Here is a 27310-nt window from a genome sequence, read left to right as displayed (position 1 = left end):
GGAACTGGGGAAAATTTTACAAGTTCCCAGATTCCCAGATAAGGAGCCTTGGTGGTGCAGCGGACTAAACTGCTGTTAAAGTAGCACTTAGCTGCCAGCTGCCTGCAATTACTGTGAGTTCAATTCTCACCAGGTTCAAGGTTGACTCAGCCTTCCATCCTTCCGAGGTAGGTAAAATGAGGACCCGGATTGTGGGGGCAATAAGATGACTTTGTATAAAAAAGAACACTGCTTGTGGGGGCCAAAAAGCCCTACTAAACAGGTATATATAAAAGTATGAAGGCTATTGCTTAATGCATTGAAAACCGCCCTGAGTCTCCAGAGAAGGGTGGCATATAAATCGAACTAATAAATAATAAATTTAGATGATGGTTCGTCATAAATGTTTAGCTGCATGCAGAGGTTTTCCCTGTGGTGCCTTTCTAACTGGTGGGCTGGCACTGCACATGTGTTTGTGGGGATCAAGGGGATACCCACACACCTTTCCAGAGAGAGGGGGGCACAAGAGGTGTTGGAGGAAAATTGTTCCACACAAAACCTATCCCATGTGATGGAAAAGGCAGTGTCCCGGTTGGATCCAAAGCATAAAGCAATGTTAGCACCAACCCACTGGTTTTTATTGCTTTTTTTTTTTAAGAGGAGGAAAACATTCTTATTCCCACATTTCGATATTCATATGACCAGTTTGTAGAAATATGTTTAGGGATGTGATCTGTCTCTAGCCATTTTACGGTTTTCAACCAGTATGTGTGCCTGCATAGGAAAGAAAATCACTTTCCCCCATGGCTGTGATCACAAAACATGCTTAATCATGCCAGAGAAAGAGCTGGTGTGTATCTATCTATCTATCTATCTATCTATCTATCTATCTATCTATCTATCTATCTATCTATCTATCTATCTATAGATAGATATATATAGATATATAGATAGATAGATAGATAGATAGATAGATAGATAGATAGATAGATAGATAGATAGATAGATAGATAGATATAGATATATATATTTGCATGGCCTGCTAAGCTGGGTTCATTTTAACTTTGCCTAGGTTTTGTGTGGCTTAGCCTGTTGTTTAAACTCAACTTCTTTAACTGGTTTATAGTTCAATGGATTATGCAAGTCATAAAAATTAAATAGGTTGTTGATAATCAGATAGATGGAAGATGGATGGATGGATGGATAGATGATAGATAAGCTAAATGTCAACACAGAGAATCCAGTTTTACTGCTAAGAAGCCTAAGACGTAAAGCCTAAACATAATTGAGGTACCTGTGCACTACTATGGATAGGTTGTTAAGATTACAAGAAAGCTGTTATTAGCTATTGCTAGTAAACACGATTAATGTGTTTTACTTGAGCTTGATTCCTATAGTAAATGCTAATTTACAATAGCACAAACTAGCAACAATCATATAGCAACAACTTTCCTGAACTCAAGACTAATTCTAGCATCTCATGGTGCAGAGTTTGGTCCAGAAACATCTGTTGATCTTTCAGGCATTTTAGAAAAAGAAAAGTGCTACAGAGGGAAGTAATGGCTGTCCTCCAGCTATTTTTGAAGAGACGTTTCCCAAACTTACAGAATTCTGGTAGATAGATTTCCTTTTTTTTTTTTTTTGGTCACTTGGAATAGAAGAGGAAACTGGCAGCATGTTTCTTTGTTTTACTCAACTTCCCAGTTCAAAAACTTTACAAGTGGCTGCATCAGAATTCCATGGGTTACACAAAATGTCACTGCTTCACTCTTTTTACATGGGATATTTCTCTTCCGATGGCATGTCAGGCAAAGAGAAATAGGTGAAAAGCAGCTGCCACATTACTTTCTCACACTAGTTGAAAATATCAGACTATTGATTTGAACATCGACTGGTATACCAGAACACCAATGTCTTTATGCCTATAAGGAATCCATGTAAAGCTTAAGGTGTATCTCTCAGAGCAGTCAGGCTTTATGTGGCAAAATTCTTTATCCTAAACCTACCAAAAATCTCAATTTGCAGAGTACATTTCAAAACAGTCAACGTTTTTTTATTTTGCAGAACAAGGAGAGTATTGTACAAGTTGAGCTTTGCTATCTGTAACTGTAGCAGGGAGCAAGGGAGACAAAGTGTTCTTCACTGATACCGTACAATCTTACGAATCCTCTCACTCCTCCTCTATCTGAGTGCTGGGGGTGGGGGGGCTGGATTATCCAGAGCTGAGGTGGCGCAGTGGTTAGAGTGCAGTACTGCAGCTACTTCAGCTGACTGCTAGTTCAGCAGATCAGCGGATCAAATCTCACCGGTTCAAGGTTGATTCAGCCTTCCATCCTTCCGAGGTGGGTAAAATGAGGACCCAGATTGTTGGGGGCAATATGCTATTTAGTATACTGTCTTTGGTGTAAGCCGCCCAGAGTCCTCGGAGAGTGGGCGGCATAGAAATACGAAAAATAAATAAATAAATAAATAAATAAATAAATAAATAAATAAATAAATAAATAAATAAATAATAAATAAATAAATAAAGTTCCTCCAGATAAAAGGGCCCACCCAAGCAGGTTGTAGTGGCACAGTGTGATGGAATGTTGTTCGGATTCCCAGGAGCATGTGAGTGCATTCCAGAGAAGCAAGAGACAATACAGTTTAGATCATTTATTTGAGAGAAAGAGGGTGAAGATATCTCCTCCTCAATAGTTACCAGAATATATGTTTTATGGTGCAAGAAGTCTGCTTTAGTTTTGGCCAGATGTCTGTCTGTAGATGAGGAACAGTAAAGATGCCTGCTTAGAAGAATCTCAACAGGTCTTTCTTGCTTTTTTGGAACCTGACACACGTTCTTGGATGAAGAGATGCCTGGAATCTGGACAGGCAGAGAAGGAAACCTCTCTTTCCCAGGGATAAAGTTTTAATGGAATGGCTCCAGTTTTTACCTTCATACCCAGAGTTAACTGTCCAAAGAGTTTTAAAATCTGCAGTTACAGCTTATAAACCCAAAGCAGGAATGATCAAGGAAATGGTTTTCATTTTACTAAAAGGATAGTTGAAGTTAATGTTGTATAAAACTGCTTGTCTGAGTTAGCCATCTGAGCAAAAGAAACAAACAGGGAGTAGGCTAAGATATTAAACTACTCAAAGCTGAGCTAACAGGGCTTCAAAGAAATAAAGGATCACCCCCATGACTAATATTCTCTACCAACTTTTACCTTGCTTTTCCAATACTCCCATGGCATTGTAGGTTTAGGCACTTAATTCTTAGCTCCAGTCGCATATTGGTTTTCTCTAGATTCCTGTTTCCTGCAGGAGCTTCCAGCCAATACTCACGGGGAACAAAGACATCACAGGAGGGGAGCCATGTTGCTCTATGGTTGCCCAAAATCAGGAGGAGTCTGGGAGCAGCTTTTCAGTGTAAGACATTTAATTAACAGGCATAAGTTTTTTTATAAACTGTACTTCACTTCATTGGATGCATAGAGTGGTTAAACCAACACCTCGTCCTGGCTGAGATTCTGTATCAGTGTAGGTGTTCTCCTTCTAATGAAGGGAACTGTAGTTCATGAAACTTATGCCTTTGAATAAAATGTGTTAGTTTGAAAAGCTGCTCCCAGACTCCTCCTGATTGGGGGAATTAAGGAACTCTTCATTTGCTTTCCTCTTGAATCTCCTACCCTGCCCATCTCTCACTGGAAAGCACATTGGCTGTATCAGTGGTGGGTTGCCCCTGGTTTGGACCGGTTCGCAAGAACCGGTAGTAAAACCGGCGGGAGGCCCCGCCCACCACCCCGGATGTTGTCATTGGCAATCTGTGCATACTACTTCCAAACCGGTAGTAAAGGTAAGTTGAACCCACCCCTGGGCTGTATCTTGACAGTCCCGAAACATCCCCTCAACTGATCATTCAAAACAAAGAACCCCATTAATTCTCCGTAGTAATTGTGGCTTTTCTACCAATGGCAATCTGTTATATCAGGCAGCCTTTGAAATCTAGCATGATATGTGCTGGATAAATAATTATGCCTGGTCCAGCTGTAGTTCCAAACTTTGCTGGGTGTTCCTGTGGTTGTTCCATACAATCTTTCCAGCTCTACTCTCCTTTGATGCTTGAAAACTTGTTCCCTTTGGACCCACCAAAGCCAAACTCTGCTTTTTCTGGCTGGGATTTAATTCCTGTTATCCACTTTCCCCAGAGAGCTTTTTTACAGAGCCCTGAACTGTGTGTACAATCCCCTTTATAGCTAGTGAGTCAGAGGCTGGAAAAGGGAGAATCCTGACTCATGTCTTCCAGGGAATTGGAGAGACTGGCATTGGCCTGGGATAAGATCTTTCTGTTAGGCTATGGGACGGTCCTGTCCTAAAAACCTGTGAGGGACATTCAGGGATGACTTTTAGCATCCCTGTAACAGATCACTGAACATCTCCTGTGGTTTGGCTTTGGTCCTATTTATGCCGCAAAATGACACAAGCCACATGTGGCCTGAAGCCAGAGCAGCTTGGACATGAAGGATCTGCTGGAAACCAATTGGTGAAGCAAAGGAGCATTTTGCTTAAAATTATCTCAGAAAAGCTCACATTTATTCATTTTCAGAAATGGTTATTGAAGATACCCATTTTAATTTTTAGAATTTATATATATATATATATATATATATATGCAAAAAATTAAAATCTCGGGTGTTTTCCCGCGTCATTGTAAATAAGTTGGTTAAAATATTTAAAATTCTGGTTAAAATCCCAGTTTAAAATCTTCTAAAAATCCTTACAGAGCACTCTGCAAGGTCTTTAAAACCTCAGCTAAAATCCTACCAGTGACTTTAAAAGTTTTTCTTATAGCAACGTTTCGACAGGCTCACAACCCTGTCATCTTCAGGCTCTGTTTCATTTAGAAGCAATGTAAGGATTTTTAGAAGATTTTAAGCTGGGATTTTAGCCAGAATTTTAAACATTTTAACCAACTTATTTACAATGACGCGGGAAAGATTTTAATTTTTTGCATATGCACACCCGCGAAAACTTAAGAAGACATATATATATATGTCTTCTACTGCTACTACTACTACTACTACTACTACTACTACTACTACTACTACATTCATGCTTGGAATACCTCAGTGCTTCTGCATTGAAAGGATTGAATGGCGACATTATAATTGCCCAGGGAATGCCTGATTGGGGACTCCTTTCATGTCCCTATTAAATTGTCTCCAAAATGGTACCTATCTATCTACTCACAGTTGATTAGGTTGTTATTGTTTACATGATGGCAGCCTTAAAAATGCTTCCCAATTTATCATTGGGTTTGTTTGGTTGATCTAATTGATTTTATTTATAGACTTGTGCATCGTCTTGTGCATTGTGTATAGGTGTATAGGTCATTACCCAGCTTGTATCCCCAAGTATGGTAGCTTGTAAATCTCTAGATTAGATACATAGCTTGCATAGAATGGTGTAAGCATGACTGGGGTCAATTGTCTGAATCATTAGCAAAGAATGCTGCATTTCGTATGGGTATAATCAAGGTTGGCAATTTAGTCTAATCCTTCCCTATCTTAGTAAAAACAAAATGTGAATTTGGCAGATTATTCCTAAAAGGAATAAAATATATGAAATAACACATTAAAGAAAGGATAATATTTTTATATCTCTCAGTATAACTCTAGGCAACTTACAAAAGGCTTTACAATTAAAACCAGAATAAAACAAACTATCCAAGTTAAATATAAAAGTAGCTGCCCAATCATAAAACACTCCAGAATGCTCTAACTTTGAATGCCCAGTCAGATAGATAGACAAATAGATACTGTGGATAAACACTATAGATGGACACTGTAGATAGATAGAGGATAAAATGTCTGATCTCCTAACAGAATGATTAGAAAGTGATGGCTGGCTGGAGAATTTGGGGAATTGAAGTCCACATGTCTTAAACTTACCAAGGTTGAGAAACACAGATCTAGATGTTGCAAAGGGTGAATGTTCTCACCGCTATTGTAATATGATGGAAAAATGGAAGCTCATTAGCTGTTGTGTTGTAGCCTAATGAGTCTATTCAATTCTTCTCCCAGGGAAAGGACGGATTTGGATGGATGATGTGGCCTGCAAGGGAACGGAAGATAGTCTTCTCCAATGTAGCTTTTCCAGCTGGGGAAAAACAAACTGCGGGCATGCTGAAGATGCTGGAGTGAAGTGCTTGAGGCAGTAATAGGACAAATTTGACAACCAACGAGTGAACAAAGGACTTACTGGAGAAGAAATTATGAGACTTCAGAAGTTGCTAGCAGATACTGTGCTTTCTTATTGCCAATGCTATCAAAAAGGAACAGCTAAACTTCTGCCTTTGTATGTCTCAGGAGCTACAGTAGAAACTACTGTAATTTTTCTATCCAGCCTGTAACGCTACCGGGGGAGGCGCCATTTCATCCTTTTCCAACTTATATCCTCCATCTTTCCTAACGTATACAACAAAGTTACAGGAAGCCAAGCCACTTAAGCCTTCCATTCGTTACATAGAATTTGAATAGCAAAGGTTGCCGAACGTATTATTGCAAGCTATGTGTGATGCAGCCATCAAACCAGCAGGACAGCTCCGTGGCTGAAGATATGCTATACAGGAAGAAGCTGAGCAGCTACTGATGTAATAACCTGTTTGCTTAGCAAGCTGATATGATTGTCGCATTCTGAATAATAAAAATATTTGAGATGTTCTGTATTTCTCTGTGTTGCACAAAAAAAAAAAGTTCTTCCTTTTACAAATCTATATAGGATAGGAGGGGGCCTACATATGAAACAGTGCAGTATTTAGCATAACAGTAAAAACTGTACTGTAATTATAAAAGTCAGGGACGGATCCCTTGAGGTTTATGTACATGCTGAAATGTACAATTCTTTTGTCAGGGAAAGAGATGGTAGATCATGCTGATAGAACATATATCGTGAATTGCGTGATATTTGCGATACAGTGGCAGTATACATGAGCTCAAAACAGTGTCAGTGGCCAGTGGAAACGGGCTCCCAGAAGTCATTTTCCATAGATTGCAGAATTATACAGAGCCTAGAATAGGAATCAATCTATCACATTTAATAACAAACTCTCATGCACTTCAGCACTCACTTTTTCTTTACAAAAAATAACATGCATTCAACTAATCTCAGAGTCGATTTATCACTGATTCCTCAGACACATTTTCATGCAACCCTTCCTCCCAAATCTTTCAGAATAGGTTATAAAGCAGAAAGTGGTAATAGACAATTTGAAACTTTGGAACAGAAAAGCCTGTTCAACCCTTGCAAAATATTTGCAAAAGTCAACCTTAGACATGTGTAGCTAAGAGAGTTATTCTACTGTTCCTTTCTTAAAATGTTGACGCTTAGACGTTTTAAACTCTCTGTTGTATTGTTTAAGATCTAGTAATACTATGAAAACTGTATCTGCTGCCAACAGTGCACTCTACAGCTTGGTGGCTTGGAGATGTGTAGATGTGATGTGGAGACTAGCTGGCGGAGAATTTTGGGAGTTCAAGTCAGTCTTCAAGCCATGAAGGTTAAAAAACACTCTTGTATAGAAACTCAGCAGCATGGTAACTTAGGCCTCAGGCTAGTATCACTATTTGATACAAAATTATGAATGGAAGAAGTATATTAAACAAACTGTTTAAGTCAATGAGTAAAATATTTCTTTTCAAACGGAAGAACATTGTTTTAAAAATACAATTCTGGAGATACTTGTCTGTTGCACTTCTAGAAATAATAGAAGTTCTCCATGGCTTTTCACTTTAACTCCAGCAATCCCTTACAGCAAATAATGGACAATAGATATGCTTTACCTCAAAGGTCCCCTAATGTTTCCAGGATGATTCAAATGTTTAAAAGTTTGCTTCTGTTCTTTCTAGTCATAATTTGCTTCAAACTTTCCAATACTGGACTCTTTAAAAAAACTCTGTTTTTGTCAGCTATCTGCTCTGGGTTTCAAGATTTTTCCCAGTGGTGAGTTCCATAACCTGGAAGTTTTGGGTTTTCCTTAACCATCAGTTGTGCTCCATTTGACCATCAGCTCCGATCTTCCTCCAAATTATTTCTGATTTTCTCAAGTTGATTCTTTCTTGCAATAGGTTAAGTAAACACTTTAAAGCGGAGTGATATGCAGAGAAGATACCATATAATATGCTTCTATCTATAGTTTTTCCCTAACCTTTCTATAGAACCACCAAGATGTCCAGTGCAAGGAAAGTAAATTTATTTATTTATTTTATTTAATTTATATACCGCCCTTCTCCCGAAGGACTCAGGGCAGTGAACAGCCATAATAAAAATGTGCAAAATAGAATTTAAAAACAGATTAAAATAATTAAATCATAGGCCAAATTTAAAACTCTCATTTTAAAACCAATTTTAAAACTCCATTAAAACCAAATTAAAATCATTTAACTCATTTAAATTGAGTTTGCATAGGAAGAGGAGGAGGAGGAGGAGAGACACCATTGCTCTGGTGCAGTTCCTTCTCCTCCATTTCTTGGTAGTTGTTTGCTAGCATTTGAACTTGTAAGGCCTAGTTCCACTTTCAAAATATTTTCCTCCTGAACATTCCCACCTGCTGGACATTCACTCAATTAAAAAGGTTTCAAGATATAATTGTTCATTCTCTGCTCCTTCGGATCTGGAGGCAGGAGGCTTAACCGAAGCAATTGTTGCAGGTGTTGGCACAAACAAACTACATCATCAACCCATCCCCTGAAGCACAAACTAAGAATTGAGCTTGTTTTTTAAGATAACTGGTCTTGATTAGAGAAGGGGACTAAGCGCTGTTTGGCTGGAAGATGTAGCCTTTTGTTAAGATAAACAACTGATGCTTTTATGAAATGCAGAGCAAAACAGGGCCTTGGGTTTTATAAACATTTTTGCAACCTTTGTCCCCCAGGGAGGCTAAAAGTTTGGAAAGATTCATAGGGTGAGTTTTGCATTTTTTAAAAGAAGTGTTGTGTTACAACCACAGAATTGTAGATTTTTACCGTCTCTCAGTGTTTGTTTTAGACTGTAGCAGTTTGGAACAGCTTTCTTAAAAGTGTCTTTCAATCCTGAATTATTTTAAAAATTATTTACATTTTTTAAAAAAAAACTTGAACGTGAGCTGGTGACGAATTGAGTCATTCCGTGTAGGCTACTGAAATCCATCCCAGTTGGGTGGCCAATACATTTAAATAAATAATATAGACATATATATTTATAAAACCATTACATACAGACATGGGGAGGGAGCATAACTTCTTGATCTCTATAAATTCATTATAAAATCTAAAAAATAGAAGCACTACTGCAACCTTTTTGCTATTGCGTGCCGGGAAAGGGGTGAGTGGGAGATGTTCACACACGTGCATGCCCACACCCATAATTCTATGCGCCTGCCCTGAGCACGCAACCCCCTCCCCCCCGCTCCTGGCACGTGATGGCCCAGTAGGCCCATTTTTCTTTCTTACCTGGCTCCAGATCTTCTCTATGCATCTGGGAAGGGCGAAAACAGCCTTTCCCATTCCCTTGGAGGCCTGAAAGGGCCCATTTCCCAACTTCCGGTGGGACAGGAGTGATGTTTTTTGCTGTCCCCAACCTCCAGAGCCTTTTTAGGAGTCTCTGGAGGCTGGGGACAGCAAAAAACGTCACTTCCTGTCCCATCGGAAGTTGGGAAATGGGCCTTTTCAGGCCTCTGGAGGGCCTCCGAGGGAGTGGGAAAGGCTGTTTTCGCCCTCCGCAGATACACAGAGAGGATCTGGAGCCAGGTAAGAAAGAAAAATGGGCTTTCCCCGCCCACCCCAGGCCCTCCGGAGGCAGGAAACAGCCTGTTTCCCTACTTCTGGTGGGCCCAGAAGGCCTGAAAATCAGCTGGCCGGTGCATGCATGTGCACTAGAGCTGAGCTGGCGTGCCCACTGATACGGCTACGTATGCCACCTGTGGCACGCGTGCCATAGGTTTGCCATCACAGCTATAGGCTAAAATCATAAAATCACATGGCTGGAAGGGACCTTGGAGGTATTCTAGTCCAATCCCCTGGCCAGGCACGAGTCCTTATAGTATTCTAGACAAATGGTTGTTAATTTTTTCTTGAAAACCTGCAGCAATGGAGCACCCACAAACTCTGAGAGGCAAGCTATTCCACTGATTAATTGTTCTCAATGTCAGGAAATTCCTCCTTATTTCCAGATTGCTCTCCCTCTGACAAGCTCCACCCATTGCTTCTTTTTCTGTCCTCAGGTGCTTTGGATAATAAATCAACACCTTCTGTCCTGTGACAGTCCTTCAACTATTGGAAGACTGCTCTCGTGTCTCCCTTCAAGCTTGTCTTCATTAGGCTAAACATACCTATGAAATGAATCAGTTGTCCATGGTTCAAACAAAATTTTTTTAATTCTGCACGCTTCCTCAAATGACATTAACTATCAAGCCACCCCACCCAGCCCTGCTTCCTTCTTTTCCTGCTTTATCGGGTGCTACTCAGAGTCTCTGGTTCAGAGTGGATGAGATCACTTTGGGTCTCATAATCACTATGGCGCTCATGTTGGCCATGATGGTGGTGGTGGTGGTGATGATGACATCGGCATTCCCCATGACTCCGATGGCTTCGATGGTACTTCTCCTTGTTGTTCCGGCGAATTTTGCTATCAGTGAAAGCAGCCACTTGGATGGCCTCTGCTACTGCCATGGCTTTCCGAGCTTGGGCACAATCATATTCTGCCTCTGCAGCTTGCTGGTAGGCCAAACTAGCAACTTTGGAAACATAGGACAATAGGTTGTCCTCCCGAGACTGAGCTACTTCTGCTGATTCTTTAGCTTCTTGAGCTATCTTCTGAGCTTCTAAGGTTTCTTTCTTAGCTTCTGCAGCCTCTATTTTAGCATGGGCTACTTCCAGCTTGGCCTGGATGGTTTCAGTAAGAGCCCTAGTAGTTTCTTTCCTGGATTCAGGGTCCTTACACCTCTGAGAAGAAACACAAGAGCAAACAACTCAGGAGAAAATACTTTGTTCACCAATTCTCCATCCCTCTTATTCATGCAGAAACAGCTCCTATCACAACTAAGGTGGTGCTTTCTTCCCTTTCAAATCTAAAACAAATTTATTAAGCAAATAGCAATAGCACTTAGACTTAAATACCACATCATAGTGTTTTACTACACTCTCTAAGCAGTTTACAGAGTCATCATATTGCCCCCAACAATCTGGCTCCTCATTTTATCCACCTTGGGAGGATGAAAGACTGAGTCAACCTTGAGCTGGTCAGGATCAAACTCCTGGCAGTGGGCAGGAGTGCATTCTAACCACTATGCCAACACTGCTAATATGGGGCGCTTATGCTGGACCCTTTCAACACAGGCAAAAAACACTTAGCTTTATGGCAGACATTTATGTCATCATAACCATGCTGAATCCACTTGACATTCACCATTTGATTACCCAGTATTTCACCTAGGTTTGGGTTAAACATTTGAATTGATGACTGAAATTTATGGGGGATTAAAACAAATCCTCCAAAAACAAGGTTACTGTTAGATTAGAGGGTAAGCCAATAATTGCTTTGGAGAGGAGAGGAATTTGGGGAGTGGATTCTTTTTAAATTATGAACTTTCTGGTTAAAAGCCGCATTGTCCATTTTACACCTCCCCAAACCTGATACAAAGTGGTATACCTGAAGGCACTGATAGTTTTGGTCTGTTATACTTTGATTCATATCATTCCTTTGATGTTAATGAGGATAAGATTAACAGTGATTAAATTGAGCACCAAGATCAGTAACTGCAAATACCACCAAGCAATATGGAATATAGTAGGTGAAAAATGGATCCTGGAATTCAAAGAAGAGTAATAAATGTCATATGAGAATTAAAAATAAGAAAGATGGGCTGGAGGAAAGTGGGATTTCTGTAATTTCTTTTCTCCCTGGGCTAGAGTGTGTGCATCTCCATGTGTTTGTATATAAGGAGCCTTGGTGGAGCAGCGGACTAAAGTGCTGTTAAGTAGCACTTAGCTGCCTGCTGCCTGCAATTACTGCCTGCAATTACTACGAGTTCAAATCTCACCAGGCTCAAGGTTGACTCAGCCTTCCATTTTTCCGAGGTAGGTAAAATGAGGACCCGGATTGTGGGGGCAATAAGCTGACTTTGTATAAAAAGAACACCACTTAAGGGGGGCCGAAAGCTCTACTAAGCAGGTATATACAAAAGTATGAAGGCTATTGCTTAACGCATTGTAAGCCGCCCTGAGTCTCCAGAGAAGGGTGGCATATAAATCGAACCATTAAATAAACAATAAATAAATAAATGTCACTCTGAGTCTTTCAATCTTACTAAATCCTTCCTTCTGCTGAGCATACAAGCCCTCCCCCTTTGAGAGTATATTCCCCAGCACAGCTCTCATTGTTCCTCCAGAGTAAACCAAATCCACTGAGATTGAGGCTGGGATATTTGAAGGAATCACCTATCACTCTCAAAAAGAAAAGGACAAGAGAGATATGTTTGTGTGTGGCTCCTGAAGCAGAGGTGAAAAATCCAAGCAAACAGACACAGATTCCTGCATTTGCAAAAGGGGAGAGAAGGAGGCTGATGTGTGTGCCAGACTACAAAACTATTATTTCTTTTCATTTCTTCTCAATGTTTATGCTCCATTTTGGGGAGTTTGTACAATGTGCTCTAAAACAAAGAGAGTTTGGAGCAGTTGTGTTAAGTGGGAAACAAAGAAAGCTTGATTTATGTGAGCCACATCACTTATTGAAGCAGAAAACTGGATGCAATTAATGGTTTAGAGGACGTGTGTCAAACTCATGGTGTCACGTTGCCGACATGTGATGTATCGCAATGTTTTCCTTCATGGAGTTGGGGTGGGCGTGGTCTGCATGTGATGCATCTGATCCATGGGCCACCATTTTGACACCCCTGGTTTAGAGCAAGGGTGAGGGACTATGGCCCTTTTATGATTTGTGGAATTCAACTGCCAGAATTCCTGAGCTAGCCATGCTGGCTCAGGGAATTCTGGGAGTTGAAAGTCCACAAGTCACAAAGAGGCCATTGTTGCCCACCTCTAGTTTAGAGCATCTGTCTTGAAATCAGATCCTTTCAAGAACAATTCAGACGGGGTTAGTGAGTATAAGTGCGTCGTCCATGGATTCTCCCAAGATATTCTACAAACATGAGGCATAAATGAACAAGACGAATAAATTCAAGACATATAGGCATCTTGATTCAAAAAGCTCACCAGTTGTTCTCGCGCTTCTTTGAGAAATGAAATTTCAGTCAACAGAGTCCCAATTTCAGAGACAAGTTTATCCTTGGACCTTAAAAAAAAGAGAGAAGGGAAAAAGAACACTTGGTGACTGCTGTTTCTCAGAGATTCACCTCTTCGGTTGTAGATTTGCTACTGACACTGACCTCTTGCAGTCATCCACATTGTCTTTTTCTGGAAAGGAAAAAGGCTCCATCAGTCAAAACTCATAGCATTGCTTTTGAATTTTCATCAAAGGAAGTTAAAAAGAAGGTATCTGATTTCCCTAAACCAGCTTTTTCCACTGTTTTTTGGGTGCAGTGGTGGCTCCCCATTGCATTTATGATTTAGTATCTAAATCAGTATCATTTAGTATCAAATATCACAAATGTGATATTTAGTATTACATTTATAAGAAGTATCTTTTCATAAATTGGCTGTCCTAATGGGTAAAGCCAAACACAAAACACCGGTTTATCTGAAACAGGCTGCAAGACTGCACCTTGCCACCCTATTGGGCATCTCTGTGATATTCACTATCAATCCTGTTGTACCTCTCTTTTATTTTTGGTGAAGGCATCTGTTTCTTTACAGCAGCACTGGATTGCATCAACCTATTATTTTTTATTTTCTAAAAAGTAATGGTTCTTAGTTTTCATCTGAAATTGTGGAAATAAAATTGATTGTGGAGAGGGTGGTGTTTTGCTGCATGCCAGATTCTTTTCTAATATTTTTCTCTGCAAGATAAATGATACTTTAAAATAATAATAAAAAAAATAGAGTGTAGGAGGCCAAAGTGGGGGTGTGGGGAGTTTCACAAGCATATTGTTGGCAATAGTTGCAACACTGAAGATCACAACAAGTGAACAATTACTAAATAATAACATAATGAAGGGTCAACCTGGTTTGCCCAATTTCCAAGAAGATAAGCCTAAATACTTGGCCCACTAATGCTTGGAACTAATTTCTGAGTTGTTCAATAGTCAGTGGTCATATACGTGAAATACAATAAAACTGGTTGTAAAACATTTAGCTGATTATGAGGTTGACTGTTTTATGAACACTTGAAAACACCAAGTTATGCCTGAAGCAGTGGTGGGTTGCCCCCGGTTCAGACCGGTTTGCAAGAACCGGTAGTAAAACTGGCGGGAGGCCCCACCCATCGCCCCAGATGTCATCATCAGCGATCTGTGCATGTGAACCGGTAGTAAAAGTAAGTAGAACCCACCCCTGGCCTGAAGGTGTCTTTTTTATGGAATCAAAATAGAGGAAAGCTTTACCCTTATTTTGCTGCTTCAGGAAGACAACCTATAAAAGAGACACAAAAGTTTCATCCAGATGGCTTTTCCTGTTACACTGGACATTGCCAACTCTGACAATAGACCAACTAGTAATATACAACCTACCCAGCCACTCCACTCACTTTGAATCTTGACTTGCCAAACTGACAATAATAATAATAATAATAATAATAATAATAATAACAACAACAACAACAACAACAACAACAACAATCCAATAGCTTGCATAATCCTACTTCCTTATTGTCTCTCAAATATATATATTTTAGGTACAGTATGTATATATGTATGTATGTATGTATTTATGCGTGTATGCATGTATGTAATATTACAATCATACCCTGCTTTTTCTGTAGGGATTCGAACTGATGTACCAAGGATTTCTCCTCATTATCTTTAAAAAATCCTCTGAGCTAAGATCCTAGGAGAGTGGGGGAGGGGTGTTCTTCCTCCTCCCCCCTCCCCCCTCCCCCTCCCCCTCCTCTATTGTCAAAAATTCTGCTAGCTTTCTCTTCTGACCCAAGTCAAAGGAATAATGATAAATCTCCCTCCCTTTCCTCCCTTTCTTTTTTTTTTGCCCACTGGTAGTTATGTCAGATAGGAAAGTCTGAGGTATCAATTTGAAGGGTATAACACATGTCCTCAAAGACCCACCCACAGAAATGAAAGCAACTGCTTCTTATTTTCATAGCCTAGGTGGCAAATGTAAAGAAGGAGCGGTTATGGTAAATATAGTTTGAACAGAAAGCCAAGCCATCACCATGATCAGAGTAGAAGAAAAGTTTGAGATACACAAAGGAATTTAGCTTCTTTCCAGAAAGGAAGTTAGTTTCATTTCCAACCAATTTTAGTATAAGAAACAAGAGTTTAAGGAGGAGCCCTTACTGAGGAAGGAAGAAGTTCATTTATTCCTTGGGTTAGAAACAAAGACCTGATCATTCCTACCTAATCCAAAGAATTCATGAATGAATGAATGGAGTGTGTGTGTGTGTGTACAAAAAAACAAAACTGAAACACAAAGAAATAGAAATGATAAAGATTATGAGTTAAATGTATTGCATTGTTTTAACCACATCACTGTGTTTTTTTACGATGTGTGCAAATTATATATTGTTACATTCTCCTACCACAGTCTCTGCTCGTTTTATTATAGATAGAATAAAGCAACAAAATGAGGAGGATGGAAGCCATAGAAGATGGGGATAAAATTGTACGTTTGTTTCAGTTCAGTTATAGGTTTAGTTTCTAGGTTTAGTTTCAATAAGAGAACTTAAGCACTACATCTTACATTAGTTTACAGAAGAGCAACACTTACAGCATTTTTCAACTGTTGGTTTTCTACCAGCACCTTCTTCAACTGAAAGATAACAGAGAAAACACAGAGTGAGCCATTTCTGGAGGCTTTTCCCTTCCCCCCCCTCCCTTGGTCATCTTCTCTTAAAGCTGTGAGAACTCTACCAGCTGAACTGTGGAGAAAGAGCTGATTGCCAGAGGTGCAACCATAGCTGCAAATGACCCCTGCTTTTGATGATTTACTCACCCACACAACTTAGTCTGTTTTTAACCTGGGCTGGATTAGTACCCAAAACACAGTACCACAATGGTGGGACACTAAAACTCAATAAATGCTGAAGGAGAATTAAAAGATTAAAAATTCACTACTATACTAAATTTAACTTTTTAATGATTTATTGAATACCAAACAGCAGTAAGCAATATCAGCAAATTATTTACCTATATTTAGGTAGATAGAAAAATGCAAATTTTAAACACTTTTAATGCATTTTAATACAATTGTTATAAGGGAAAAATTCAAACACAAAAATTTAAAGTTGAGTCTAGCAGAGAAAGAGGCAATAAGGGTGAGGGGGAAATGTGGTGCCCTCCCTTTCCTTGGTATCCTTTTCTTGACGGTTAATCCAGGGCCGGGTTGACCCAACCATTTTATCTCCCCTTCCTATTTATAGGAACACAGATCAACAGTCAAATCATCCTGTTCTATCTTTCCCAGAGAACTAAGCCCTTACTTCATGGGATGCCTCAATCTAACTTCAGGAGCTACCGTGAATGTAAACCAAGAATCCAGAACTTTCATTGGCTTTAAAGCCACTTCAGGCTTTGCATGACTTGTCAAGTAACAAGCTCACTGTATTGCATGGTCGGCAGTGGTGGGTTGCTCCCGGTTCGGCCAGGTTCGGCCGAGCCGGTAGCGGTGACGCTATTACATCACCGAACCGGTTCTCTTTCTTCGGGAGCTGGGCCCTCCCGCCCGCCCCCGCATTATTCTAACCTTATATTTCTTCTTTTTTTGCCCATCTGAGAGGTGCAGCAGAGCGGATTGCCGCACCTCAGCTGGGCAGATTCACAATGTGCTTGCGCAAAAAGAGAACCGGTAGTAAAGCCAGTTAGAACCCATCCCTGATGGTCGGGATCCATTTTAAGAGGTCAAATAAGTGCCTCAAGCTTCTAAAATGCTGACCTCTGATTTGCTTTTTAATACCCTTCCAGAAGTTTTTTTAAAAATGCCAATGGGGAATAGGACTCTGGAGACTACAAATAAGATGTCAGTGAACTGCATGTTGTCCAAGAACAACCATGCTGGATACTGTATACACTTGGCTGGACTTAGCTGAAACTATGGTTTTATTTAACAGAAGGCAACCAGATGCAACCCAGAGAACTGTGCCCTAAAATGCTTGAAAAAAAAATATAAAATATGAAGTCTGCACTTACCAAACACTCCATTTTCATTGCTTTTTCTCTGAGGGGGATAAAACATTCAAGTCATTAAAACAGGGCATCAATCATTAGGATAAAGCTTCTCCCACCTTTTAGCTTCTCCCCTTCTGCTAAGATTTGAATGTAGAGATTTTTTTAAAAAAAGTTTTGCTGCTAATACACATTCACACTGCCCTTCCGCAAAATGTATACTCTACAACAGCAGATTAAAAAAGGTGATCCAATAAACCTGTTAAAAAGCAATATATGGCAATGGCTGGGGACGGTCAAATAAGTCTAGTTTCTTTCAGTGTCTCATTTTTGCTATAGTACTGGCTTTGGTTTCACTTTGTTTCTCACGTTTTCATTGATTCATTTGCCCTAGAACATAATACCTTAATTTGCAAAGGTCTAGTAGTGTTCTGTTCCCCTGCAACATTTTCAAAGTTAAGGTTCATCCTGGAAAATCCTCTATCCTTGCTACATTGAAAATTATGATATTGACTTGTTCACTTGTTATATTTATATTCCATCTTGCCTTTGGAAGTTCAAAGCAGCATACATAGCAGCCCTTCCCACAACAGCTGTCCAGCAGGGTAGGCTTGCTGGTACAGATTGGCCTCAAGTCAAATTAGTATGAAATTGATTTCCTGCTTTTCCCACCCATCCATAATTAAATTGGTATTCCTTTTGGGAAAAAAAGTTGAACTTTAACCATATCCTTTGGATACCCCTGCATAGACATGATATCATACAAAAGAGTGGAGCTCCAAATTAACCTATGGAAGATATCCCAGATTCAGTGGTTATGTTCTCATATCATACATAATCTGGTTGCTCAATTCCCCATTTACTGAGTTGTCCAATACACTGAATCATAAAATAACAAAACCAGATGGATTTACACAACACATTTAAACAGTGAATAATATCACAAAGGTCAACACTACAACCAGACTTGCATAGTATCAGAGTGATTCTTTGCACCACATCCTTACCTCTCTGAGCTCTTATCACTACTACAGCAGCTCTCTTGATCTTTGCTTGCATAGTCCATCTCTGGCTTTGACCTCCTGTCAATCCTCTATTGAGAAAAAATAATTATCAACCATGTAAGATTACATGATTAACTTCCTCAAGATTTTTTTTTTTAAATAATGGGTTGCATTTATGGTCTGCTGAAACAATGTAATAGAGCAAGAATGTAGGAAACAATGTCAGTAACCCTAAAAGGTCATTGTTTTGTTAAATGGTATCCATCAACCAAGCTATTTTAGAAAGAAGAGTTTGAAATATGTTCCCCTGCTGAACCTCTGTGCTTTGATCCAAGTGTAAACCTGTTCTGACATAGGCTTCCTTAGAAAGCATACAGCACAATCTTAGTCCCAGCAAACCTCTTTAATTCATACGGCTGTGAATTATTGTCATTCCCAGTCCGAAAGGCTTCTCAAACAGTCTTTCAAGGGAGTGTTTACAAACACCCATCTTATTTCCCTTGGAATGCTGCCAGAGAACTAATTGCCACACGCAGGGCAAGACAGAGTCAAACAGAGCTTTTCCAAAGCTTTTTCTGACCAGATGAACTAATTGCTTCCTGCAAAAGCTCACGTCCCGTTCGCTTCTCTTTTATGTTTTATGAGAGGGGCCAATCATCTCCAAGCCTTACTCCCAAGTCAACCTTGTTTTCTTAATTGTTCCTGTCTTCTGGCAGCTCTGCGCATGCACACACTGGGAACAGGCTCCTGCTGTTCTTCTGCCTCGTTGATGTCAGACTCCCGAGACTCCGGAGGCAGCAAAGAACTACCAGATGGCCTTGCCCCCCTCTCTGCCTCCGACTCAGAGCCCTCATCCGAGCCTTCCCCAGACTCCAGGACTGGCCCACATTCCTCCCCAACCTCCTCACTATTTGAATCTGCTGCCAGCTCTGCTGGCTGCTGGTGGGTCACAACAAAACCTCACAAATTCTACTTACATATAACAACAAGCCTATAACTATTGAACTTTGTCCTACTTTGATATTCCAGCAAAATTTTAAATAAAGAACCAATTCATGCAATTTGTAAACTCAAATTTCTTGGATTATGTTTAGTTACAGGCAAAAGAATTAGTCATTTAGATTGATGCTCTATTGGCTGTATTTCAGGCATTAGTGCAAGTCGTTTCCACTCCCTCACCCTAGGAACCCATCAGCTGGAGACAAGGAATCATTGGGTGTTTATGTCCTGGAGGGGATGCGAAAGGTATTGTCCAGAAACAACATGTATCCCATTAGCCTTCTTTTGATGGTGGGCTAAGTGCATTTACTGAACTTCAGTACAGTAGCCCAATCTCAGCCTTTTCCTATCTCTTTTTCCTGACATAGAAAACTGGGAGAAAATTCAGGCAAGCCTTCTTAGGAACTCTGCCAAACCTCTCCACCCTTTCCCCATATTTCATGAACACAAACAGATGGGAACCGCCCCAGTCATTCTGTGTATTGTTGTGAGTATGACATTGCTGTTAGAACCTAGATGACCTTCACAGACGTTGAAAAATAGCTACATGGAATTGGTTCAAGAAACCCTAGAGCTGAAGATTTAAGTGGGAAGGATTTTGTGTTTTTTTAAAAAAAAAATCCTGGAAAATTGTTTATTTTGTTGCCAAGGGTACTACATATAGACACTCTGAATTTGCTTTGACTCGGGGGAGTTTGACCTTTTCGTAGTATTTACAGAGGTGTGAAGCCAATGTTTTAGTGACGATCCTTTCACTGACACCAATGTGGAAATTGTATGAGAAGGTAGTTCAAAAGGGGACAAGGCAGTTAAAAACTAAGATGAATTTGATTATCCAATTTTAATGGAATGTATATTAAATGCATTGAATATCTTTACATCCTTATCTTTCACAGTTTTGCTTTATCATATTCACAATTACAATTCATCAGCAAATTCAGAGACGCTCTCAAGAAATTGTACTTTTGTTTTAAAAGTGTCATCATTGGTGCTTCGTTCTCACTGTCAGGTTTCCCATTACTTATTTTTTTTATTTTGCCTTCTACATGTTATATTATCAGATTTTGTTTATTTCTTTAGCTACACATTCAGAACAGGACTTTGCTGTTTTACTTATGGCTCTCTCCATGATGGCCTCAATGGCCTCAAAAAGCTGAAGAAGCTTCTTGGATGAGAAGTGAAACGTCTTCAAAGAAAAAACCAGAAAGTCTAGTTGCCTCTTGAAAAAGCACCATTGGGACCTCAGTGGTCTTGTTTTCATATGAGAAAGCCATGTCAATTGTAAAGATGAGAGACTGAATTTGTATAATGCTACTTACTTTCTGTCTGTCTGCCTGTTCATCCATCCATCTAATTAAGTTTGTTCAAATTATACTTACTTCAGATGTATATATTTCAATTCTTGGAATTCTCAACAACAAAGGATATCCTAGATGGAGGATTCTGAGTTTTCCACCCATCTGGAAAGTGCCAGTGTCAAGGAAGGCTAGATTTTACAAAGATGATGCTGAATGTTCTCAACTGCAGAGATTTATTATACATGAAAGCTTCCCCCCCCCCGAGTCTCAGTTTGTTTGCTCGCTTGATTCAGTATAGCAAAAAAATCTGCAGTTTATTATGTATCTCATATCTTGTCTTGACTGTAACATTAATACTGACAGATGTTGGTAAATTATCTGGATTCTGAGATTTGTTTACGTTTGGTTTCTAGGGTGACCAATTTTTCTTGCTTCAGCTTTCTCCCAACATGCTGCGTAGCAAATGGTAACTCCTTTTAAATATTTTTCACTGTTCCCCAATGGAGAGACCAAGATATATTTTCAGTCATATTTGGTTAGTTTTGTAGAATTCAGCAATATAAAATTTCATAGTTTGGATGACAGCTTCCTTTCTCAAGATGAAGATCTTATATCTCCATGGAAATAATGTAGCTGGATCTTACAGTGTGAAGTTACCTAACAGAATTGGACTTGGGCCTAAAAGTGGAGGCAGATTAAATTCACGCTGAGAACATAAGACAAAAACAAAAACAAACCTTTCAAAAATAGAGCAATTTCCATGGTTCTTTGATATGGGAAAAATAATATACAATCTTGGTCACTTAGGTTGAATAATCCTCAAAAGTCCTAGCATTGTTTTATAAGCGTATGTGGGTGTCCTTACCCTTAGTGCTTTAATTCGTGAATTAAATCTCCTCTTACAACCATGGCATAAGCCAAATATTTTTAAGGCTTAGATTCTCAATTGTAATATTTCAGTATGAATTAAATCTCCTCTTAACAACCATGGCATATGTTAAATCTTTTTAAGGCTTAAATTCTCAACCGTAAAAACGCAAGCCAAGTACAAGCCAATGTTATTGGTAGGAGAGTAATTTTAAGTGATGCCAACAGACCAGTGGTGGGTTTCAAATTTTTTTACTACCGGTTCTGTGGGTGTAGCTTGGTGGGCATGGTATGGCTTGGTGGGCGTGGCTTGGTAGGTGTGGCAGGGGAAGGATACTGTAAAATCTCCATTCCCACCCCACTCCAGGGGAAGGATATTATAAAATCTCCATTCCCTCCTGATCAGCTGGGACTCAGGAGGAAGAAAATAGATGGGGGTGGGGCCAGTCAGAGGTGGTATTAACTGGTTCTCCGAACTACTCAAAATTTCCGCTACTGGTTCTTCAGAACTGGTCAGAACCTGCTGAAACCCACCTCTGCAACAGACATCTTCTGCTCTTGCCATACTAATTAAAAAATGTCACTCATCTCATCTGTGGAAATTCTATGCAGAATGAGAATTGATGAAATTTCCTGTGCAGAATTGAAAATAAGCTATTCCTGTTTTTCATGGATACACGTTTCCTGTAAGATATAGTGAAAGGCCAGTTGCATTCTCAACAGTTAGATCTCAGCAATTGACATACCAGGTTATTATATTAAAAGCCTTGTTCTAATCTGATTATATTATATTCTTCAAAGAGTTTTGTAGTGGTAACATATATAATAATAGAATGAGCTAATTACACATTTGAAGAATTGCTCCAGATAATCTTATTAGAAAGATAGTTTGGAGGTTCACAGCCTATTTAAATGATGTGCCTATAGAGTTGTTAGGAACTTCATTAAGAAGATTAAGGGGGGAAAAAGAATGACCTTATAAAACACAGTTTAATATAATACTAAGTATAACAATAATGCTGATTGATTTAACTATTGCTATGCCAACAGGTTTTTGTGACTAGATTCTTGCAAGATTTCATCAAGAACCAAATCTATTGGAATATACTCTTAGAATAGAATAAAATAGAATTCTTTATTGGCCATGTGTGATTGGACACACAAGGAATTTGTCTTGGTGCATATGCTCTCAGTGTACATAAAAAGAAAAGATACATTTGTCAATGTTGAGAATTATATGAAATTATATATGAAATTATATGAAATTATATCTCTTGAGATTATATGAAAATAATTCAACCAACTGTAAACATTTACTTCTAAAATACTAAGTATATCTTTAGGAAATTGTCCTGTTATGTTCAGTGGGTTTATTTAATTTGTTAACTATATGAAGAAATGGAACTCTTTGAAATATGGAAAAAATACAGATAGGGTTTTTTTGGGGGAAACAGGCCACATATTTGGAATTTTGATATCATGCTGTGATTACATTCCCAGAAAGGCTACTATTCTCAAAGTGGATGTCATGGTAGGTGCCAGTTACAAAACACCCCTTTAAGAGAGTGTAAAAATAAAAATGTTAGAGGCAAGGCCTTTGCTTTACAGCGTATGATCCTTCCTTCCTTCCTTCCTTCCTTCCTTCCTTCCTTCCTTCCTTCCTTCCTTCCTTCCTTCCCTTTCAACTCACCTTGAATCTTAATTTGGGTTCATCTTGGGAAAGCGGCAAACAAATTGGAGTGAAGAATGTGCAAGAGACAAAACATGGTTGCGAGTTGCTGTTTCGAAGAGGGCGGCGGTGGCGGGTTGCTGAAGAACAACGGGAAAAGTCTTCATAGCTCTTGTAAGGGATCATTTGGAAGGGACATCTTCACTCCAAAGTCATTTTTCTTTGAAGGTTCCAGGCGGCAGTTAGTCTCCATAGCAACATCTTAGAGATGACTGACCCTTATCATTCTATTACTGGAGAGGGAGGGATCACTTGATAGATCCTAAATATAAATGAACTGCTTGATTAATTCTAAAATCAAAGATGGAGAATGGAGAACTGGAATATAGTCCAAAAAGTTTCAAAGCTTTTACTCTGAGCATTCATGAAGTACCTCTCCACTCTCCCAATTTAGTTATTGAAAATTGCTCAACATAGAGAGAGATTAAATTGGACGTTTCATTTTTGGTTTCAAAGCCTGTATCTTTTCAGGTGATCTTTGAGTTGGATTAATAACAGACTGGCTTTATAATGGATTTTCAATTCCATCAAGTGTACCAATACTCAAAATTTCATATTAATGTTTTGGTGCATTCGTTTGCCAGTCTTTATATGTTCCCAGCTTCATTCTCTTCAACAGCAAAATGAATCCACTGAAAGTAAGTTTAGAAAAATAAGTTTTGAAAGAATCAATCAGAAGATGATATGAGTTCATTGGTTTCTCTCCCATGAGGACCCAGAATGTTGGGGGCAATATGCTATTTAGTATACTGTCTTTGGTGTAAGCTGCCCAGAGTCCTCGGAGAGTGGGTAGCATAGAAATATGAATAATAAAGTAAAATAAATAAAATAAATGATGAATCAGTAAAAGAATTCAAGTGCCTCACATACATTTTCTTGGTTTCTTTAGCTTCAGTACTCTAACATAGAAAATTATATTAATAGCTGGCTTCAAATTGATCTCGCTGTAGCTTTAAAAATGCTGCAAACTTGTGGATGGAGCCAATGAGTGTCTGCTTGAAAAATATTTGATTATTTTCTCACAAGTTACTATTAACATAAATCAAGATAAAATTATGATTAAGATATTATGCTGCTGCTAGGATGGTGAATCACCATCAAAATATTATGCTGAATTTTAACTGATGATTTCTACTTTATGGGGGGGGAGTTATTACATAGGTAAAATGGTTAGAATTCTAGCTGAAAGAGGTCTACCTCCCTTGCTCTTTGTTGGCTTGCAAAGTTTTGGAGTTCAAATCAGATTCCCTGGAATGTAAAGTGCAATCTGCAGTCATTTTTCAAGCAATTATTCCTACCAAGATTTTTCCTTGGATTATATGTATCTGTTTACATTTGATTTTGGCTGATTTTGAAAAACCAAGCAGGGTTAGCCCTGGAAACAACTTAGATGGGAGTCTATCAGGAAATCCCAGGACTGTATGATAGATTGGGAAGACAGTGGGGTAGTGGGAATCCTGAAACAATGCAATTGCAAACTATTTCTATACCTTTGCGAAGACTATGAAGTCTTCAAAAGCTGAGGTCAACTTGAAGGAAACTTTACCTAATTTACTTCCCCCTTTTAAGGTGTGTCAAATTTTTCAACTTTCAATTTCTAAACATTTGGGGTGCTCAAAAGTTGGAACATGCCTTGGGGATTGTATTTTGGTTATTTTAATATAATTTAGATGTACTTGGTAAGTAACTACATAAATATAACTGTTTAACATTTTGTTTCATTTGTCCACTTATATAAATTTATTCCTTTGGTTGCTTTTTGCTTAAACTGGCAGCCTTTCCTTAAAGTCTATGTTTTGCAAAACATAGTCATTTTGCATTTTCTTCAGAGCAGTGGGTTTTTTTAGAGTTGGATTCTAGAAACTCTGGCTTCCCTTCTGGAATCACAGACAGCACACTATAAATACCATTTGTTAAGAAATTCAGTGGAAAAGAGCTATCATCTCTCTGTCAATGTGTAGAATATTGAACTAAATGATCCTTCATTTGCTCCACCAGACCTTTTTAAAAATATACTTAAAATTTTTCACCATTCAATAATCTGGATCAGAGTATAGTTATGTGTCAGACACTTAAAACTGGAAGAGGATCAAAGAACATCTTTCCCATTGAAAGAATGAGTAATCATGTACTTAATTTTAAAACAAATATGTTCGTTAAGTTTCCCTTTCATGCTGAATCCTAAACTAATCAAGCAGGCTGGCTTTGCATAGCCCACTTTCTGCAAAACAAACAATAATTAAAGTCAAAATCAAATCTATTATGTTGTGCTAATGAAACCATTATTTTTTTATGACTTAATTGAGCATCTTGTTAAAGAAAGCAAATACATGAAGTCAGCCTCTGCAGTTTTACTAAGTGAGATCAGGACCTTCTAGATAAAGGTCAGAGTGTACAGATAAGCCAGGATTGGCACATGGATGCATTTGTGATACTACTGTATTGAAAAATTTTCAGTTCTTACTCAGAAGCCCAAATATAACATTCATATTATAGTCTGAAAATATCTTATATCCTCTTCCCCAGTACAAAGAGTTTAAATCCTTTGTCCCTCTTTTCATTCATGTAATCATTCCTTCACATCCTTTCTTTATTGCTTCACCAGTAGTAGAATGGAAGGTCTCTCTCTTTCCCTTTTATGACTCTCTCTTAGCAAAAGGTTGTAACATGGATGTATGTGGGGCATTAGAAATGAAGCTATGCCTTACTTCTGAGATTACTACCAAGAGTATAACAGTTTCAAGATAAATTGCAGAAATTATCCCTTTACTAGAGTAAGGATAAAAATCAGGAACCTTCACAGTTAACCAAATATGCACACACATGCATATGTTTGCAGATTCCACATTATAATATCTATTTTCTGTTACTTTGCCTCCACAAATCATCATGCTTCTCAGAAACCCATCAAAATATTGTATTTTGATCTTTTAACCTATGTCTCCCAAATCCAGTCCTGAAGTTCCAACACAAGAGAAGGACAACAAGTTGGAGAAGGTTTTACCAAATTGGAGAAGGATGTGAGCAGCTTTCCTCTTCCCTGCGTGTTGCCAGAATTGCATTAATTATGGAGAGAGTTATTATTATATTGTGCCATGGAGAACAGAAAAAGGAATATAAAACTGAAAATGAATCTATTACCACAGATGGCTTTTGGTTTATAGCTTGTTGAGATATCTTCAGTTCAGTTCACAAAACCGTCTCTTATCCAAACAATTTAGTACTCCAATCTGGTATCTGAAGAAATGCTTGGCAACCTGTTCTAACTATGAATGACATCACACATAACATCATAAGGAGAGCAAAAGGAAAGGAAAGCTTACTAGCTTTCACACTAGGGCTGGGCAACCTCTGGTCCATGAACAAGTGGTCATCTCAGGTTGTTTGCAGCCTTCTAAAACTTCCCAGTGATATCATTGTGCCAAACTCTCTGTGACTTGGAAACTGGGGGAAAAAGGTTTTTTTTTTAAAAGTAGATTTAGCTTTAGCTTTAGCTTTAGTTGTCTATAGCAAGGTTCTTCAAAGTGGTCAATACAGACCCTTCAAGGGTTGATGGGACCATTAAGGAGTCGTGTTTGTTATAATAATTCACAGTACTATTAATTAAAGTAGTATTATTTTCATATATATGTATAATGAGAAATCACAAATAATGTAATTATTGTAATATTGGTTTCTTCATCACAGCATAGTGAGTGAGGAGCTGCTAATAATTGTTATAGGAACAAATAACACAAAGGAGGCTTTGAATGGATAGCATTACTCTAGCAAATTCTGCTGCAGTAGTATTTCATTTTCCACAGTCCCTTGTCCAGGACTTGAATGAAAATTCCATTTATTTCCATTCACATGTATCACTTTCACTTATATGCTGTTCTATTTCCAAAGCATCCAAGTGACTTGAATTAACAACACAAAATTAAAACATAGAAAACCGACAGCATAACCACCACAGCAAGAAGGCCTTGATGTGTCAATCAGCAAAATCTCCAGGTATCCCTAGATTCCCCTTCGAAGAGCCATTTTTTGTTAAACAGTCGGCTGAATAGGAAGGCTTTTATCACATTAAATGTGATCATTAGAGTGATCCAAACAGGCAACTCGTTTCTGTTACCACTGAACCTTTTCTGCATTAGTATTTACAGGATTCAACCTAATTACAGAGACCCGCAAAGGAATTCAAGAGGAAACA

At 38.8% G+C, this 27310-nt stretch overlaps 2 protein-coding genes across 4 annotated transcripts in view; one reads left to right on the top strand and one right to left on the bottom strand.

Moving 5' to 3' along the window:
* Window positions 1-6677, top strand: part of SCARA5 (scavenger receptor class A member 5) — a 125453-nt gene extending 118776 nt beyond the window's left edge. For both annotated transcript variants that reach the window (XM_087883346.1, XM_034421222.3), the window contains exon 9: window positions 6042-6677. In XM_087883346.1, coding sequence (XP_087739472.1) covers window positions 6042-6178 — 137 coding nt within the window. In that variant the 3' untranslated portion in view covers window positions 6179-6677. The remainder of the gene's footprint in view (window positions 1-6041) is intronic.
* Window positions 6678-10350: 3673 nt separating this feature from the next.
* Window positions 10351-26397, bottom strand: LOC148116964 (uncharacterized). 2 transcript variants are annotated; one of them, XM_087883345.1, is made up of 8 exons: window positions 26260-26397; window positions 18229-18314; window positions 17246-17273; window positions 15828-15869; window positions 14492-14519; window positions 13379-13406; window positions 13206-13284; window positions 10351-10937 (listed from the first exon to the last, which is right to left on the bottom strand). In XM_087883345.1, exons 2-8 carry the CDS (start codon window positions 18285-18287, stop codon window positions 10443-10445), a joined length of 759 nt encoding a protein of 252 aa, XP_087739471.1. In that variant the 5' UTR covers window positions 18288-18314; window positions 26260-26397; the 3' UTR covers window positions 10351-10442. The 2 variants fall into 2 exon arrangements, with proteins under 2 accessions (XP_087739471.1, XP_087739470.1); XM_087883344.1 differs by lacking the exon at window positions 26260-26397 and adding an exon at window positions 23080-23751.
* Between the last annotated feature and the right edge of the window lie 913 nt (window positions 26398-27310).

This window comes from Pantherophis guttatus, chromosome 1, assembly GCF_059756535.1.
Source record: "Pantherophis guttatus breed Tessera chromosome 1, ASM5975653v1, whole genome shotgun sequence".
NCBI lineage: Eukaryota > Metazoa > Chordata > Lepidosauria > Squamata > Colubridae > Pantherophis > Pantherophis guttatus.
Note: the sequence above shows the minus strand (reverse complement) of the source record. Positions and strands in the feature narration are given on the sequence as shown.